An 18,814-nucleotide genomic window follows, 5' to 3' on the forward strand; every position below is an offset into this window, starting at 1 on the left:
ATATACATGAATATATAATAGAGTGTCACAAATACTTCGTCCATTTCAAAAGTACACGATGCTTTAAAGGAAAATCAAACCCTCTATATCTTAATTTTTTTGAAAACTAAAATATGAATACTAAAAAATTATATAAAAATATTAACTATTACAATCAAAAATATTTTTAAATTTAATAGAACTCTTATATAATTGAATTAAAAAAAAAAAAAATAGAATTGCCGATTAATTGGCGGGGCCTTCGTGGAACCCGCCAGGTTTTGTCCACTCTCTTTCTTCACTCCCTAAATTCAGCTCAAATTCACCTCAAATAAAAACCAAACTCAAATTCTAATCTTAACCCCAAAAAAAAAAATACTCCAAATCTTTTTAGCTTTCAATTTTCTATCTCTCTCATATATCTCCGCCACCCCTGTTTTTCTCTTTCTATCTATCTCTCCACCATTTTCACCTGTTTTTTGCTGTGTTTATGGAATGACTGAATACAGCTTGCCCACCATGAATTTGTGGAACAATAGTACTAGCGATGATAACGTTTCTATGATGGAAGCTTTTATGTCTTCTGATCTTTCTTTTTGGGCTACTAATACTACTAATTCTACTTCTGCTGCTGTGGTTGGTGTCAATTCAAATCTTCCTCATACTAATAATAATACTCCCTCTGTTTTTGCTCCATCTTCTTCTACATCTGCGTCTACTTTATCCGCAGCTGCGACTGTGGATGCTTCCAAATCTATGCCGTTTTTCAACCAAGAAACCCTTCAGCAGCGTCTTCAAGCTCTTATTGATGGTGCTAGAGAGACGTGGACTTATGCTATCTTTTGGCAATCGTCGGTTGTTGATTTCTCAAGTCCGTCTGTGTTGGGTTGGGGAGATGGTTATTACAAAGGGGAAGAAGATAAAGCCAAGAGGAAATTATCGGTTTCATCACCTGCTTATATTGCTGAGCAGGAGCACCGGAAGAAGGTTCTACGGGAGCTGAATTCGTTGATTTCCGGGGCACCACCTGGAACGGATGATGCTGTTGATGAAGAAGTTACCGACACCGAATGGTTCTTTCTTATCTCCATGACGCAATCGTTTGTGAATGGAAGTGGTCTTCCTGGTCAGGCGTTGTATAGTTCCAGTCCGATTTGGGTCGCCGGAACTGAGAAATTGGCAGCTTCACACTGTGAACGTGTTAGGCAAGCACAAGGGTTCGGGCTTCAGACTATTGTCTGTATTCCTTCAGCTAACGGCGTGGTTGAATTGGGCTCGACGGAGTTGATTGTTCAAAGTTCTGATCTTATGAACAAGGTTAGAGTATTGTTTAACTTCAGTAATGATTTGGGTTCTGGTTCATGGGCTGTGCAGCCGGAGAGCGACCCATCGGCGCTTTGGCTCACTGATCCATCGTCCTCGGGCATGGAAGTTAGAGAGTCTTTAAATACAGTTCAAACAAATTCAGTTCCATCTAGTAATAGTAATAAGCAAATTGCTTATGGAAATGAGAATAATCATCCATCTGGAAATGGTCAGAGTTGTTACAATCAGAAGAATCCTCCTCAGCAACAAACCCAAGGATTCTTCACGAGGGAGTTGAATTTTTCGGAATTCGGTTTCGATGGAAGTAGTAATAGGAATGGAAATTCATCGGTTTCTTGCAAGCCTGAATCAGGAGAAATCTTGAATTTTGGTGATAGTACTAAAAAAAGTGCTTCCAGTGCCAATGTGAACTTGTTTACAGGTCAGTCCCAATTTGGGGCTGGGGAGGAGAATATTAACAATAAGAACAAGAAAAGATCAGCTACTTCCAGGGGAAGCAATGAAGAAGGAATGCTTTCATTTGTTTCAGGTACAATTTTGCCTTCTTCGGGCATGAAGTCAGGTGGAGGCGGAGGCGAAGACTCTGAACATTCAGATCTCGAGGCTTCAGTGGTGAAAGAAGCTGATAGTAGTAGAGTGGTAGAACCGGAGAAGAGGCCAAGGAAGCGAGGTAGAAAGCCAGCGAATGGACGGGAGGAGCCATTGAATCACGTCGAGGCAGAGAGGCAAAGGAGGGAGAAATTGAACCAAAGATTCTACGCGCTTAGAGCTGTTGTACCAAATGTGTCTAAGATGGACAAGGCATCACTTCTTGGAGATGCTATTTCCTATATAAACGAGTTGAAATCGAAGCTTCAAAATACAGAGTCAGATAAAGAAGACTTGAAGAGCCAAATAGAAGATTTAAAGAAAGAATCAAGGCGCCCCGGTCCTCCTCCACCACCAAATCAAGATCTCAAGATGTCTAGCCACACTGGAGGCAAGATTGTAGACGTGGATATAGACGTTAAGATAATCGGATGGGATGCAATGATTCGTATACAATGTAATAAAAAGAATCATCCAGCCGCAAGGCTAATGGCAGCGCTCATGGAATTAGACCTAGACGTGCATCATGCCAGTGTTTCAGTTGTCAACGATTTGATGATCCAACAAGCCACAGTGAAAATGGGTAGCAGACATTACACTGAAGAGCAGCTTAGGGTAGCGTTGACATCGAAAATTGCTGAAACACACTAAACCCCCCCTTAGAAAATAGATAGAAATCGTCGAGGGCTTTGTGTTCCAAGGCCATGTTTAAATTAAAATCTCTGGTTTCTGCTAGCTCTAAGTAATGTTTTTGTACTGAAGTTTGAGATATTAAGACGAAGACTACCTTCGTGTTATTTTTTCAACTTGTACCTAGGTGGTTGTTGAAAATATTCTTGTACATAAATGTTAAGCCCGATTAACTCAACTTAATCGGGCTTTAGTTCATGTAATTAAACATAAATTTGCCTCCGATTATGTAAGATTACATAAATGAAGAAGAAATTTGATGGCGGGTTAATTTGATTTTGCGTGTTCTTTCTTTATACCCAATTTTGAGTTGCATTACAATTTAATTCAAGTATTTTAAACAAATTGTTCATGAGAAAAATGTGAAAAGAGATCATTTGAGAAGCACTATGCATTATTTTTTCAATTCAAACTTCATGTTCAAATTAAATTTTAAAATATACGTACGAGATGTCATTGCTTACAACCTTCATTTCATTAATTTTGACTAAAAAAAAATAAAGGATTATTTCATGAGAATATTTGGATTTAGTTATATATACAAACAAATATACCTTGGAAAAACTATCATCTTTCTTATTTGAGTTTGTTTAACAAATTAAAACCGAAGAAACCAACAATAAAATAGGAAAAAAGAATTTCTTAAAAGAATGATAAGATTAGATGAAATTAGTCTTGTAGACCAAGTTAGACTAGATTGTAGAAAATACCCATACTTAGCAAAATAATTATAGGAACAGAATAGACTAATTATGTTAGTAATATATTCTGTATAATCTTTTTCCTTATCTGGTTCCGTATCTCTTTCCATCTTACCTGTATAAATGTAATAGTTATTTCACAAAAGCAATACACAGAAAATTAACCAAAAACTATTCTCCTTGTTTACGTATTTTATCATGGTATCAGAGCCATAAGGTCGATCTTCGACGGTTGTTCGTACTCATCATCTACCGGGATCTACCGAAATGGAAGACCCATCGGAAAACCCACCAGAAAATCCAAACCAGCTTATTTCTATGGAACATATGCAACAACTGTTTCAAATGTTCCAAACACTCAACAAAAGCTCAACCAACATCGAACCAGTGACTTCACAAACAGTGCGAGTCGCGGAAAAATTGAACTTCACCAACTACACCAAATGGTGTAAACTGATGCAGATAGCAATTGGTGGTCGGGGAAGACTCAATCACATCATCGTCAATCCCATTTCACCAGACGATCCAGAATACCAGCAATGGGCTCAAAAAGATTCGATGGTCATTTCATGGATCATCGAGAATATTGACGGAGACCTCGTGAATCAATTCTTGGACTACAAAACTGCCCGAGATTTATGGAAAGGCATCGAAACTCTACTCAGTAGCGGCAGAGATGAACTGCAGATCTATGATCTGAACACAAAGGCAACATCTATGAAACAAGGGATAGACACGATAGAGGTCTATTTCAGTAAATTGAATACCCTATGGAAAGAAATCGATAGACGAATGCCGAACCCAATGAAATGCGCAGAAGACATCACACTGTTCAACTCATTTATACAACGACAAAGGCTGTACCAGTTTTTGGCCGGTGTAAATGATTCACTTGACAAAGAAAAGCGAGACATCCTAAATCTAGATCCCCTTCCAACCATTGATGCCGCATATGCCACCATCAGACGAGAAATTGCTCGTCGTGGCATAATGACCGGCAACTCATCACTGGAACGAGGTCCCTCAGAGATCGGAAGTGGTCTTGTCACTCAACGCCGGTCAGATTCTTCATTTAGCCGGTCAGATTCATCATTCCGGCGAGAGGACAAAACTCACCTCAAATGCAGCCACTGCGGAGGAACCAAACACACCAAGGAAGGATGCTTTAAGCTCATCGGCTACCCAGAATGGTGGGAAGATCTGAGACAGCGTAAAGCCGCCACCAAGGTAACAAAGACCGGCGGCAAGGCTAACGCCGCCATCGGAGAAGGAGAACCGACCAGCGAGGCTTCGTCAACCACTGTCACCAACAGGCGAGCGGGTACCGGCGAGGCTTCGTCGACCAGCGTTACCGACAGGAGAACAGGTATGAGTGGCAAAGATGGGTTCACCAAAATTTCCGGTGAACCATGGATGGAGACAGAGGAAGCGACGGGAAGGAGAAGAGAGAAAATTCTAGAGGAGCCGTCCTCTAGAAATGAAAGTGAGGGAAAACAAGAGGCCCTAAAAAAATCTGACCCTTTAGCCCTTGAGCCCAAAAAATCAGAAGCCCAATTATATAAAAAACCCAAGGAAAAACAAAGTGTGGGTCTCATGTGCAATAAGTCCAATTGGATTTTTGACTGTGGGGCCACGGACACTATGTCATACGATCCAACCGATTTTCTCTCCTCCACATCAACTACCCGTACTAAGATTCAAACTGCAAATGGGGAGTTTATTCCAATTACTCAAGCCGGAGATGTGGATATTACATCAGAAATCCATTTAAAAAATTGTCTTTTAATTCCAAGTCTTACCCACAAACTTTTATCTGTCAGTCAATTAACCAAGGAACTAAACTGTACAATTCTAATGACTTCCTCTGATTGTATTGTACAGGATGCTCAGACGGGGCGGATCATTGGTCGTGGTATTGAAAGAGGAGGTCTATACTATGTGAACGAGGTGACTCAACAGGGTAACGCTTTGCTTGCTCAAGGGTCGCCGGAATATCAGATCTGGATGTGGCACCGACGGCTAGGTCATCCGTCTTTAAGTTATCTTAAACGATTATTTCCCTCTTTTAAGGACATTGATTTTGTTTTGGACTGTGAAGCATGTGTACTTGCAAAAAGTCATAAACATTCTTATTCTCCCAGTTCAACTCATGTTTCTAAGCCATTTACCCTAATTCATTCTGATGTCTGGGGTCCTGCACCTGAATTTGCCTTTTATAAATATTCCTATTTTGTTTTGTTTGTGGATGATTGCACCCGTATGAGTTGGGTTTATTTTCTAAAAAATAAATCTGAAGTATATGATGTGTTTATAAATTTCTACAACATGATCTGTACCCAATTTGCTGCCCAACCTCAAATTCTTCGATCTGATAACGGAGGAGAATACATAAACTTAGATATGAAACAGTTCATTTCTGATCATGGCCTCATTCACCAGACTACCTGTCCGGACACTCCTCAACAAAACGGGATAGCTGAACGGAAAAACCGAACCCTTCTTGAGATTACTAGAGCCATTATGTTAGAATCCCATGTCCCTGTCCATTTTTGGCCAGAGGCCATTGCCACAGCCACATATCTAACCAACCGACTACCTACCAAACCTCTTGCATACCAAACTCCTCTTGACACTCTTTCTTCCCATGTGTCCATCCCTTCCTATCATTCTCTACCTCCACGGGTGTTCGGATGTGTTGTCTATGTTCATCTCCCAAAAAGAATCAGAAATAAACTTGAACCACGAGCCATCAAATGTGTTTTTATTGGGTATGGGGTTACTCAAAAAGGGTACCGATGCTATGATCCCATTCAAAACAAAATCTACACCAGCCTTGACTGCGAGTTTTTTGAACACTCCTATTACTATACCCAGCCTGGTCCTCAGGGGGAGACTACGAATGATGACCTTAGCTGGTTAATATATCCAGAAATGATGGACCTTGATCCTCCAACGCAAGTAAGCAATACCACCGACGTCAACTCTGAAACATCTGTATCAGCTCCCTCTCCTCAAACCACTCCAATGACAACCACTGAGCACCCTGAGTCAACATCAGTTGAGGTAAATTCTGAATTGTGTACTGTTCCTACTGACTCTGTGTCTAGTGATAATTGTCAAAACAGATATGAGCTTCCTCACAGAAGCACGAGAGGTGTTCCTCCCAAAAGGTATGACCCGGAATATGAAGATCAACGGTCCAGATACCCCATAGAAAGAATCAGCAATGAAAACTTGTCCAACACAGCTGTTGCCTTCACTACCTCCCTGTACTCAACAAACATTCCCAGAACCGTGGAAGAAGCTTTTGAAGATGAGAAGTGGAGACAAGCCATGGAAAATGAATATGTTGCCTTGGAAAAGAATCACACATGGGAAAAATGTATTCTACCCAAAGGGAAGAAGAAGGTAGGGTGTAGATGGGTATTCTCCATTAAGCACCGGGCAGATGGAACCATTGAAAGGTACAAGGCAAGATTGGTGGCCAAGGGTTACACTCAGACCTTTGGGATCGACTATTCAGAGACTTTTTCCCCAGTAGCCAAGATAGACACAATACGGGTATTGTTCTCTGTAGCAGCAAACAAAGATTGGCCCTTGTATCAGTTCGATGTTAAAAATGCCTTCCTCCATGGAAGCATTGAAGAAGAAGTCTATATGGAACCCCCTCCAGGATATTCTCATGACTTTAAAGATGGAGAAGGATGTAAATTGAAGAAAGCCCTGTATGGCTTAAAGCAGTCTCCAAGAGCTTGGTTTGGAAGGTTCACTAAGGCTATGAAGAAATTTGGGTACAGACAGAGTAATTCTGATCATACTTTATTCATAAAAGGGGCAAATCAGAAAATCACCTGTCTAATTATATATGTAGATGATATGATCATCACCGGAAATGATGAAGAAGAAATTGTTACCTTAAAGGGGAAGTTGTTTCAGGAATTTGAGATGAAAGATCTAGGAAACTTAAAGTACTTTCTTGGTATAGAAGTCTTAAGATCCACGCAAGGGATCTTTATTCACCAACGAAAGTATATTCTTGATCTTTTAACTGAAACAGGAATGTTAGGGAGTAAACCGGCTGACACTCCAATTATAGCAAATCATGGTCTTCAGGTCATAGAAGGGGCAAAGGCAACTGACAAAGAACAATATCAGAAGATTGTTGGGAAACTCATTTATCTAGCCCACACAAGACCAGATATTGCATATGCAGTGGGGATAGTGAGTAGATTCATGCATCTACCCCAAATACATCACATGACAGCAGTAATGAGGATTCTGAGATATCTAAAGGGTACAAGCAGCACCGGGATCTACTTCGGGAAAAATGATAGCCTCGATATAACTGCCTACACCGATGCAGATTGGGCCGGAGACCGAGATGAAAGGAAATCCACTTCTGGATACTTCACCTTGGTAGGAGGGAATCTGGTCACTTGGAGAAGCAAGAAGCAAAAGGTTGTAGCCCTGTCAAGTGCGGAAGCTGAATTCAGAGGAATTGTGAAAGGAATAACTGAAATCCTATGGATTAGGAAACTGCTAAATGAACTCGGTTTTCCTCAGAAAACAGCCTGCAAGTTATTTTGCGACAACAAAGCAGCAATAAGTATTTCTGGAAATCCTGTCCAACATGACAGAACAAAACATGTTGAGGTTGATCGACACTTCATCAAAGACAAGTTAGAAGACAAGGTTATCAAACTTCCATTTGTTCGATCAAAAGATCAACTGGCAGACATCCTAACCAAGGCTGTTAGTACTGAAGCTTTCAGCAATGTCTTGCGCAAGTTGAGCATTGGAAATCCGAGTGCACAACTTGAGGGGGAGTGTAGAAAATACCCATACTTAGCAAAATAATTATAGGAACAGAATAGACTAATTATGTTAGTAATATATTCTGTATAATCTTTTTCCTTATCTGGTTCCGTATCTCTTTCCATCTTACCTGTATAAATGTAATAGTTATTTCACAAAAGCAATACACAGAAAATTAACCAAAAACTATTCTCCTTGTTTACGTATTTTATCATAGATGCATCATCAAAAAATAATAAAGGAAACTAGATGGAATTAATCATATTTATTCGTTTGGCTGCATGCTTGTTTATATTTATATCAAAATGATGAATATGAATTGTATATATCCACATATTTAGACAAATTAAAAAGTAAAAATCATAAGAAGTCATGTGTTGCATTTTTTCATATGGAGAATACATTGAACTTGGTTCTTTTTTTTGGTCTAAACCCTATTGTTTATTATAGACTAAAACTAAAATTATTTCCATAATAGTATTACCATATCATGCTTTAGGTCGTAACTGATAGCAACTTTTCAAATGCACTTCATTTGAACACATTCATTCTAACTTTACTCCAACCAATTAGGCCACTACTCTCTTTTTCATAAGAACGTAAATAAGATTTTTATTTCATAAAAATAATAATATACATAATATTTTTTTCCAAAAAAGGAGATACGAGCTTCACCAATGTTCTCAATGCTAGAAGTCAATGTATTGCTTCGATTAAATTCAATAACTTTTACTTAAATAGATTTTATTAGTATGAACCCGACACCCTAACGGTAGATCCGGCTTAGCTTCAACTGCTAATTATTGAACAAAAGTGTAGGGACACATTTAATGTAAATAAAATCATCTACTACACTATATATTATAATATTTATATTTTAATACACTTTTCTTTTTCATAGACTAGAAAACAAAGAATTGTGACGTGACGCAAATTTGGTGGAAGTGGACTTGCAGACAAAAAAAAAATAATCATGTTTATCATGTGTAATTTGGTTAAATAATTAATTCTAAGTCTTTATATTATATGACCCACCTATTTATTTGCTGTGATTTTCTTTCTTATATGAACCAAAGCAAAATAGAAAAATAAAATTTTGGTCCATCAAGTTTGTGAATAAGCCAAATTTGTGTGTTAATTATTGTTCAGAGTAAGGGGTAGGTGGTCTGGCTGCGGTATTTGGGTATTGTCATTTTCAGTTTTTGGAAACACTAACTATTTCATCAGGCAAATATCTTGTTTGTTTTGTTTTTCTACTAATATTATTTTCTCTGATTTAACTTATTTATCTTTTTTTATTTTATTTGATACAAAATTTAAAAAAAATAAAAAAGAATGAATTTTATTATTTTAGATTAAAGATAGATAAAATATTAAAATATATTTTAATCGCACAATCTTAAATATATTCTATAAAAATTATAACTAAAAAATTACTAAAAAAGAAAAAAAAAACAATTCTCATTTAAAATGGACTAAAAATAAATAGATAAAAACAAATAGATATTTTATCTTTCGTGAAACCATAAAATTTAGAGCTATCAAAACAATTATTTTAATTGGGAATTTTCGCAAATAGTCATAATAATAAAGAAAACACTATCTAATCAGACACATATCGTTATCATATACCCTAATTTTATCTTTACTTTTAAATAAGTGCATATAATATCACTTTTAATATTTTATATCATATATTTTAAAAGATACTATCATATTTTATCGTCGTTCGGCCTCAATCTCCTATCCTACCTCCCCCCACACTTGTTACCATTTTCTAGTTCTAGTAGAACAGATCTTTCAGAAATTATTTAGGGTTTGCTTGTGCTAGATTTATATGGATATATAGATTATTCACATAACAACCAATCAGAACCATTCTTTCGCCACTCCATCCTCTTAACACATAATGTCCTAATTGTGTTTCCTCGGACTCTCTACAAAATGTTATTACATTCGTATCGAGTTTTTAATAAAATATATTTATTTTAGTGGATATGAGATGCTACAAGATAATCACGAGCAACAGAGGTGGCGTTGGTCTCTAATGTAGAGGAGATAGATATAAAAGGTATTTGGTTGTATGTATCTATGAGGAAAAAATTAGGTGCTAAAGAAAGAAAAGATTTTTTTTGATTGATGATACTACATATATCTACCGTCATGATTTGTTCTTAACTTCATGCGTTTCAGTTATATTTCATATTTAGATACACATAATAAGTTATGTGTTTCAATTACATTTCATAATTAGATACACATAATTAGATGTATTTGCCTACCATGTATCCGAGTGTAGACATTAAAATTTTGTGGAACTCTACTGCGTTTAATTTCAGTTGGAACTCGACAAGTTGTTCAACTCAAATTAGGATTCTTGGAGACTCAACCCTAAAGCCTATTTTGTGCCTATATAAAGGGTATTAAATTATCTTAAAAGGCATCTCTAAAATTCCATAAAGAGATCAAAATCTCGAATATTTCACAAAAGTCATGGAATATTCATATAGAGATCATATCTAAATCATCCTAGTTCGAGAAATACGCTACTAACGACCCTCGATTCATGGATAAATATTAGAAGAGTAGAATCAAGGGATCAATAGAATTGTAACTGCTATCTTGATCAATAAAGTCATGTTTCTACTTATTTTATTATGATCACAATTTATTTTCTGTCCCTTCATATTTGTTGCGAACACCGAGATCCATGTTTTTGGATATAACGTATGAAATTGATACTTGATATATCAAATTATAAAATTACAAGATACATATAAATAGATACATAAAATTAATACTAGATTATATAAATAGATGCATGAAATTAATACTAGACAATGTCCACTCATGTATCTAAGTGTTTAGTTTGTTTGATACATCAAATTAATTTTTATTATTTAAAGAGTAATAAAACAAAATTAACCAAATTACATAACCAAGATACACATGTTTTTATCTTTTATTAATGGATTTACTATTTAAAAAGTATTAAATGAAATTAAATGAACAAAATAGCACTCTTTGATTTCCGACTTATATTAAGGAATTTGATTAATTTAAGTTTCCAAAATTAATTGTCCATGTATTATGAAAATCTTCAATTACTCCTTTAATTTGTGAAATTAGTTATAACCATTTAATTCAAACAAAGAAAACATGTACCTCGATTTTTAGAACCATTTGATAATGTATCTCATGAGAAATGATACATACATCTAAAAGACGAGATATGGTATATGGAGTAATATTCGAAACTATCATGAATCATAGTAATTAGGACCTACGTGTCGTAGCTATAATTTAAGTTGTCTGATTTGTGTATAATGTTAGGTTGTGGAGCCTAATTAATATTTTTTGTAACCAAAAATACTCCGAATTATTAATATATATACCCCACCGCCGTGGAAGTTTACACACGGGGTGTTACCACGAAATATTGGTTTCTCTCTCTTTCTCTCTCTAGATCTCTCATCTCTCTCTCTCTCTAAAGTTCTTGTGTTTTTCATTCATCAAGTGTGTGTGTGTGGATTCGATCCTAACATATAATTCACGGGTGGATTTGTATGATTCACGAGTACATTTGTGTAATTGAGCTATTATTGTATAAACTCGAAATAACGAATTTATACAAACACAAATATTTAAAAGTTAAACAATTATACAAATTATATTATACAAGCATGAAAATTATACAAACTCGAAACAACAACCCACATATTATCATTGAATGTAGATCACAAATGGTAATTAACTAAAATTTTAACTGTGATAACCAATTAACTAGTATGTATTAGATTAAACATATAATTTTCCATATTTTCTAATCTAGATGGACCTCTATTTAGATTTTAATCAAGATATATAAATTAGATAAAATTTAGCCAATACGTAAAAAAAGAACACTATCACTTCTCCTCCCTCTTAAAAAGGACCATTTAAATGAATCGGTCTATTTTAGCCCATCAAATTCTGTAGCCCACAACGGATTGGTTGGGCCAGCCCTTTTGATGGCTCTAGTTGAGAAAAATAATTAAAAACATGAAAAAATTAACTAAATACACAATTTATTTATCATATTTTTTAAAATTTTCTATCATTTGAAAACATTATAAAAGTCTCTATTCTCTCCTATCTTGGATACATTACTTTACGTGATGTATCAGGGTCATACACGATAGGGACATTGAGTGATGTATAGGAAACCGAGATGCGATGTATCGAGATATTGAGAGATGTATTCGAAATTATATGTATCGGGACGTTTTGAGATGTATCTGGACATCAATAAATATAAGGTATTTTTGTAATGTAAATAATAATAAGAATATAATGTAATTAGCTCTAATTCCCTAAAAGACTTGGTCTTTTAGTAAGCTAAATTTAGGAAGTAATTGACAACCTACAAATAAGTCTATCCATGCTAGCTTTACTGATCTAATAGTGATAAATTATCGTAGTTTTTGTTTCTTTATTTACTAACTTGTTGGAAGAATACCATATAATTGTGAGGTATTCATGTAAAACTACCATTCTTTTCTTAATTATTATCATGTTTCAATGATATCGTATATATTGATCTGTGGTATGGAAGATTTTGTGTATATTATGAAATTCAAACTTCTTCGATTCTTCGTAAAATGTTTATTGAAGTCTATGTCCCGTCAAACTGTTAAATGTATACTTGAAAAACTATTTAGGACCTATCGCCCCTAAAAATTATTTTCGTCATTTGCTCTCTATTTTTCTATTGAAAATACTCTATTATTTGTTATAAATGCATGATTATTTACAAATCATTACCATGATTCATGTGTTTTACAAAGTTGATTCCTTTAAAGTTTAGAGTCAAAGCTAAGAAATTAATAGTAGCCATTAACTAAAAATTGACATTGAGCTTTAATTTAGGGATCAAACCTCAAAGACCAATATTTAATGGATATTATTAACACATGCCCTTAAACTTCTCCTTTAAAATGGGGAAGTAAGGGACAAGGGAAGAAATGTGAGGAGATAGGAAAAATAAGAAGAAATAAAAAATTGAACCTACCTCAAATACTCACCCTCTCCATAACATATAAATTTAATCCCTCATTTTCTCTTGCTATTATACCATTGAGTGCATTCATGTCCAAAACTTCAACCAGCTTACACATATCTCAACTAATTTCAAGGGTACATTCTGCATGCGACTAGCACAGATAACGAGAAACTCTATCAGCCAATACTTTGGACTATCAATTCTCTTTTGTATCACTACATTTTTTTTCCTAAACCAATTCCACAATCCTCTATCTCTTTGATTTAATTTAGAGTCAAAATGAATTTGAATTGCTTGACATGTCAAGTTTTGAGGAGGATGGATTCAAACAATGTTGACAACAATAGTCAAGAAATGTCTAATTTTAGCTCATGTTTGGGAAGAGTTGATAGGAGTTGGTCAGGGAACATGGCACCTAACTCTGGCTATGAGAATGTGATGACTCGAACGTCGAACAAAGGCGCTCACCGCCTTCATAACAGCTATGGTGGTCCGATGGAGTTTCCCAGTGTCACGCCGAGGCTGCAACGATGCTCCGGGATGAGAAGAGATTGGAGTTTTGAGGAACTATGCAGGCAGATGAATGAGGGTTGATCATGGAGAAATATATTGTCACAAGGGCAAATCCGTAATTTTTTCTGATTTTTTTTTTTTCAATTTTACCAACATCATTTTTCATTATTGTGTATTATACTACTAGTATTTGGTCATTTGGTTAAACTTGGGTACAGATATATATATATATTTCTTTGTATAAATTTGGGTTTTTCGTAAACAAATTGTTCATTCTTTGTAACATAGGTAGACTGCGATACTAATATATATTAAATTTTGTACTCTTTCGTTTTGAAATACTTGTTTTCTTGATTATATTTGTTTAAAATGACTTGTCATTTTAGAAGTCTTATATCAAACTAATTTTCCACTTTACTGTTTAGTAGTTTTTGTTCTTGACGACTATAAATACCTCAAAGTTTGACACACAAATAGTCAATGTTAATATACATGTAAAGAGGGTGACAATGTAGACCAAAAAATGTGATGCACAAATTAGTTCCCTAGATTACTCTGCATATTGATCCTGTAAATATGAAGAACATATTCACTCTAATTTCACAAGTGGGGTGTGATGATGCTACTTCGTACACAATCTTGCTCCTACCTCGTGAAGATAGAGAGACTGTTTTCAATAGACGCTCGACTAAAGTAAAGCATATCATAAACAATTATGAGTAGGATATACCGTAAAGAAGTAGATGGTACCCATTCTTCTACTTTTAGACCAAGAAGATAGAAGGAAAAACATACACTTAATAGAATGAGTGCTGAATCCAAATAGACCAAAAAAGAAAAAACTTAAAGTTTCAAGTAAGTTAAGGACTAGTGTTTCTAACTTTCACTGCAATTAGAGCTGATCAAAACCTCATGATTCTCAACCTATTTTATTAATTGTGATTATGCATTTACTTCGTTCCGTTTTGTACCTTCTAGGATGAGGACTCAGTTTAAATTAATTAAGGCAAGAATAAATAACAGAAATAATAGCTACTAGTCGAAGGTAGTATACATCAAAATTCAATTAAATATTGCTTTTGTAATGTTACAGAATTTACTTATAGAAAGTGTTTGGAGAGGGTAACCAACATCGTGGGGTGGTGGCGCAGTTGGCTAGCGCGTAGGTCTCATAGCTTCTGAGTAATCCTGAGGTCGAGAGTTCGAGCCTCTCTCACCCCATTCTTTTTATAATCTTCTCCCCAATTATTATACAAATAAAACTCGAGAAAAATATTGAAAACACCCTCGAATTTTCTTTTTCTCCCAAATTATACGATTAAAACTCGAGAAAAATTTGAAAACACCCTGGAACTCTTGAATCATGTAAAATATGGAACTCTTAATGAAAAATTGAGAGTAATGTTGAAAACATTTTTAAACATGGCGAGAATTTAGGGGTGAATTTTACTGGGTGATGTTCTCTCACCCCATTCTTTTTATAATCTTTTCCCCAATTATTTTACAAATAAAACTCGAGAAAAATATTAAAAACACTCTCGAAATCTCTTTTTATCCCCAATTATACAATTAAAACTCGAGAAAAAAAATTAAAAACACCCTTGAACTCTTGAACCAAGTAAAAGCATGAAACTCTTAATGAAAAATAAAGAATAATGTTAAAAACATTTTTAAACATGGCGAGAATTTAGGGGTGAATTTTACTCAAATTGTAAGATTGGGAGATATTTTTAAGTCTGTCCGTTCAAAAATGAAACTAATAATTAATGCCTAATCTAGGAATGTTTTCAATATTTCATTCTTTAACTCAAATTATAACTTTTTATCCCTAATTATACAATAATGGTTTAATATTTTTCTATTTATTACGTTTTATTAGTTAAATAGAAAATTGTCTCGTTATATAAATCGATTAATAAAAAATTAATAACATATTTAATATTAATTTAAGATATTTACAAATCAAAAACTGATTACTTAATGATAGCACCTAAATTCCCACTAAAATTAGAATAATAGGTATCTTAGTTAAGTGTTAATTAATGATCACTTTTGAAATATCTAAGGCGGCCTCTCTTATTTATATGTTTGATTACTTCATATTTTTTTTTATATAGACCTTCTTTCCGTTATTAACACTCTTAAAACCTACGATGCCATAGAATATTTTTAAATGATTTTTTGTTTCAAATTTTCCTTTCAACGTCATCTAAAACTTTTTAATTTTTCATTTGATATTCAAAATTTGTATTTGAGGCCTGATGAAATTTGAATCGCACATATTATGGAGCCTATCAGAAGGTAACACTTCCAACTGAATTTTCTCCGTATCTAAAGCTTAACCCCAGATTTCTAATAAAAAATGAAGCAATCACATAAAACTTAAAAGAAAAAAGTGTTCTTTATTTGGATTTTTTTAATACATATAAGAGGAGTAATTAGGAGTTAAATTTGAAATCTCAAATTATTATCCAACAATTGAAAAATCTTTTTGTTTAAAGAGCTTATTATAAGATTACAATAACGACTTATATATTTTAATATATTTTAATATATTTGAAAAGAACGAAATATACATAATTTATGTTCTCTAGCAAATTTTTTTTTTTTCAACTAACATACTTAGATCTGTTACACTTCCCAAATTTATTCTTATATTCTCTCTTTTATTAATTTTATGATGCATCAACTTTAATACATCAAAAAACATACTTAAGTTTGATCTAGCAAGTAATTGACCCAAAGAGTTACAATTGAAACGATTGGACTGTTGTCTTCTTGACTATCACATCCACTTAAACAGTAAGCCCCACATTTTGATGTTAATCTTATTTTTGTCAATAATCTAATTTGTTTAACGAATTTTTCAAAGTGGCACCATCAATAATATTTACGTGTCATTCTAGTTATATCTTAGGTTTTGACTTTTGTTAATTATGTATAGGGAATATAATTAATTTTCTGCTTGAAAGTTTCTTTAATCATAGCATGCTGACTGCTATAAACAGTAACCAGACTATATTCTTACGTATGTGTCAAATTAATTAATTAGCTAGTGGTAATTCATATTTTAGCTATGAGGAGTGTAAGCTTGTGTTTAGATATTCGATATGAAGTATATGTTGAAGAAAAAGGAAACTGACGATTGAAACATGTCAAAGGAATTGGTCCAACGCAGTGGCTGACTTGTCTACAGCAAGTGTTGATAATTCAATGATTGAGTTACATACTCCTTATATAGGAGAAGAGTCCTATACTAGCTACACTAGGAATCCTAATACAACACAATTACAATATATACAACTTATCCTAGTTGTACAAAGTATAGACTTATACATAAACTAGGATTGAGTAGTCTAGTCCTAGTGTAACTCAAACTCTAACTCGTCAGACAGCTTCATCGAACCTGTTTTTTTGACCTGTTACATCAGTTTTTATCAACACTTCCCCTCAAGCTAGTGAGAGGAAGAACTGTAACTCCTAGCTTGCGATGAAACTCAGCAAAAACCTGTTTCTTTAATGCTTTTGTATGAATATCTGCTAGCTGATCCTTAGACCTCACAAATTTTCTCTATGCCGATGCAGTTAGCTCGACTCCAGGTATAGCTATTAATGGGCATGTAGCCGTAGGCGGGAACTCTTCTTTTTAACTCTCATGTACAAAGAACTCATGTTATCACAATACAATGCATGTACAAATCGAAGAAACACCCCAAGATCATGAAGTAGATACATGATCCATGTCATTTCGGATGGCAGTGGAGGCAAGTGCTATATACTCAGCTTCAGCACTTGAACGAGCAATTATGGATTGTTGCTTGGAGGTCTAAGAGATACAGTTTGCACCTAGGTAGATGTTGTAGCCCGTAGTGGATCTCCTAGTGGCGGTACAACCTCCCTAATCAGCATCGGAATACCCATACAACCTACATGGTGATTGTGAAATAAGTCTAAGTCCAAAATGCAGAGTACCTTTGATGTACCTGAAAATTCTTTCACCCCTTGAAGATGTGCACTGTTCGGATTTTGCATAAATTGGCTTGCTAAATTCACAGTATGAGTAATATCTGATCTTGTGAGAGTCAAGTATTAAAGACTCCCTACTATCATTCTGTAAAAAGATGCTTCAACCATGTTTCCCACAGCTTAATGTAGAACATGCTTCTGAGCCAAAGGAGTGACTATATAGCCTTTGCAAAAGTCATTTCAGTCTTGTCTAGCAGTTCAGCGGCATACTTACTCTGGCTTAAATAGATGGCCCCGTCAAAATACTTAAACTCAACTCCAAGAAAGAAATGTAAATGAACAAGATTTTTCATGGCAAACTCCTTCCAAAGTTGTAGGACCAACTCTGAGACATGAGATGGATTACTTCCTGTGACAATAATATCATCCACATATAGCAAGAGAAATATTGTGCCTTTGTGAGTTTTCAAAGTAAATAAGGAAGGATCTGCCTTACTACAAATGAAACTAAGGTGTAAGAGACGCATGCTAAACCTATCAAATCAGACTCTTGGTGCTTGTTTAAGACCAAACAATGCCTTTTTAAGTAGACATACACGCTGAGAATACTGGGGATCAATAAAATCATGAGGTTGACTCATATACACCTCCTCTTGTAAGAAGCCATGAAGTAAGACATTTTTGACATCAAGTTGTCTAACTTCCCACTTCGAACTGACAGTAATGGATAGAACCACCCAATAGTTGTTTATTTAACCACAGGGCTGAATGTTTGTTCAAAATCTATCCCTTCAAGCTGCGAGAATTCCATTGCCACAAGTCTGGCCTTATATCTATCTACTGTACCATCAGCTTTTAATTTTGTCTTGAACACCCATTTTGATCCAACCAAGTTCATACCAGGAGATGTGGGCACCAAAATCCATGTCTTGTTAGTATGTAAAGCATCAATCTCTTCTTGCATTGCTGTAAGCCAATGAGGTGATTTTAGTGCTTCCCTAGTAGTATTAGGTTTTCTCACAGTTTTTGTGCTGCTATGAGCAACAAGTGACAAGTGTTGTTCCTTCGCCTTGTTCCTGCTGATCATATGATACCCTTGTGGTGTAGGAAGTACCTCAACTGGTACATCACCCAAGGTAGTGGACTGGAGTGTAGCATCGTCAAGTTGATGGTCAACTGGTACATCAACTAAAGT

At 35.0% G+C, this 18,814-nt stretch overlaps 2 protein-coding genes and 1 non-coding gene across 3 annotated transcripts; all 3 read left to right on the forward strand.

The window, feature by feature from the left end:
- Nucleotides 1–329: 329 nt before the first annotated feature.
- On the forward strand, nucleotides 330–2,859 carry LOC107028709 (transcription factor MYC2-like). Its single transcript, XM_015229878.2, has one exon. The coding sequence runs from the start codon at nucleotides 475–477 to the stop codon at nucleotides 2,542–2,544; it is 2,070 nt and encodes a 689-aa protein (XP_015085364.1). The 5' UTR covers nucleotides 330–474; the 3' UTR covers nucleotides 2,545–2,859.
- A 692-nt stretch (nucleotides 2,860–3,551) lies between these two features.
- Nucleotides 3,552–13,734, forward strand: LOC107027847 (retrovirus-related Pol polyprotein from transposon RE2). Its single transcript, XM_015228902.2, has 2 exons — nucleotides 3,552–8,112; nucleotides 13,448–13,734. Exons 1-2 carry the CDS (start codon nucleotides 3,552–3,554, stop codon nucleotides 13,732–13,734), a joined length of 4,848 nt encoding a protein of 1,615 aa, XP_015084388.2.
- Nucleotides 13,735–14,789: 1,055 nt separating this feature from the next.
- Nucleotides 14,790–14,874, forward strand: TRNAM-CAU. Its single transcript is given in 2 exon segments — nucleotides 14,790–14,827; nucleotides 14,839–14,874. It is a non-coding gene; the product is annotated as a tRNA-Met (tRNA).
- Nucleotides 14,875–18,814: the final 3,940 nt, after the last annotated feature.

The sequence above is a fragment of the Solanum pennellii genome, chromosome 8, assembly GCF_001406875.1.
Source record: "Solanum pennellii chromosome 8, SPENNV200".
Lineage (NCBI taxonomy): Eukaryota > Viridiplantae > Streptophyta > Magnoliopsida > Solanales > Solanaceae > Solanum > Solanum pennellii.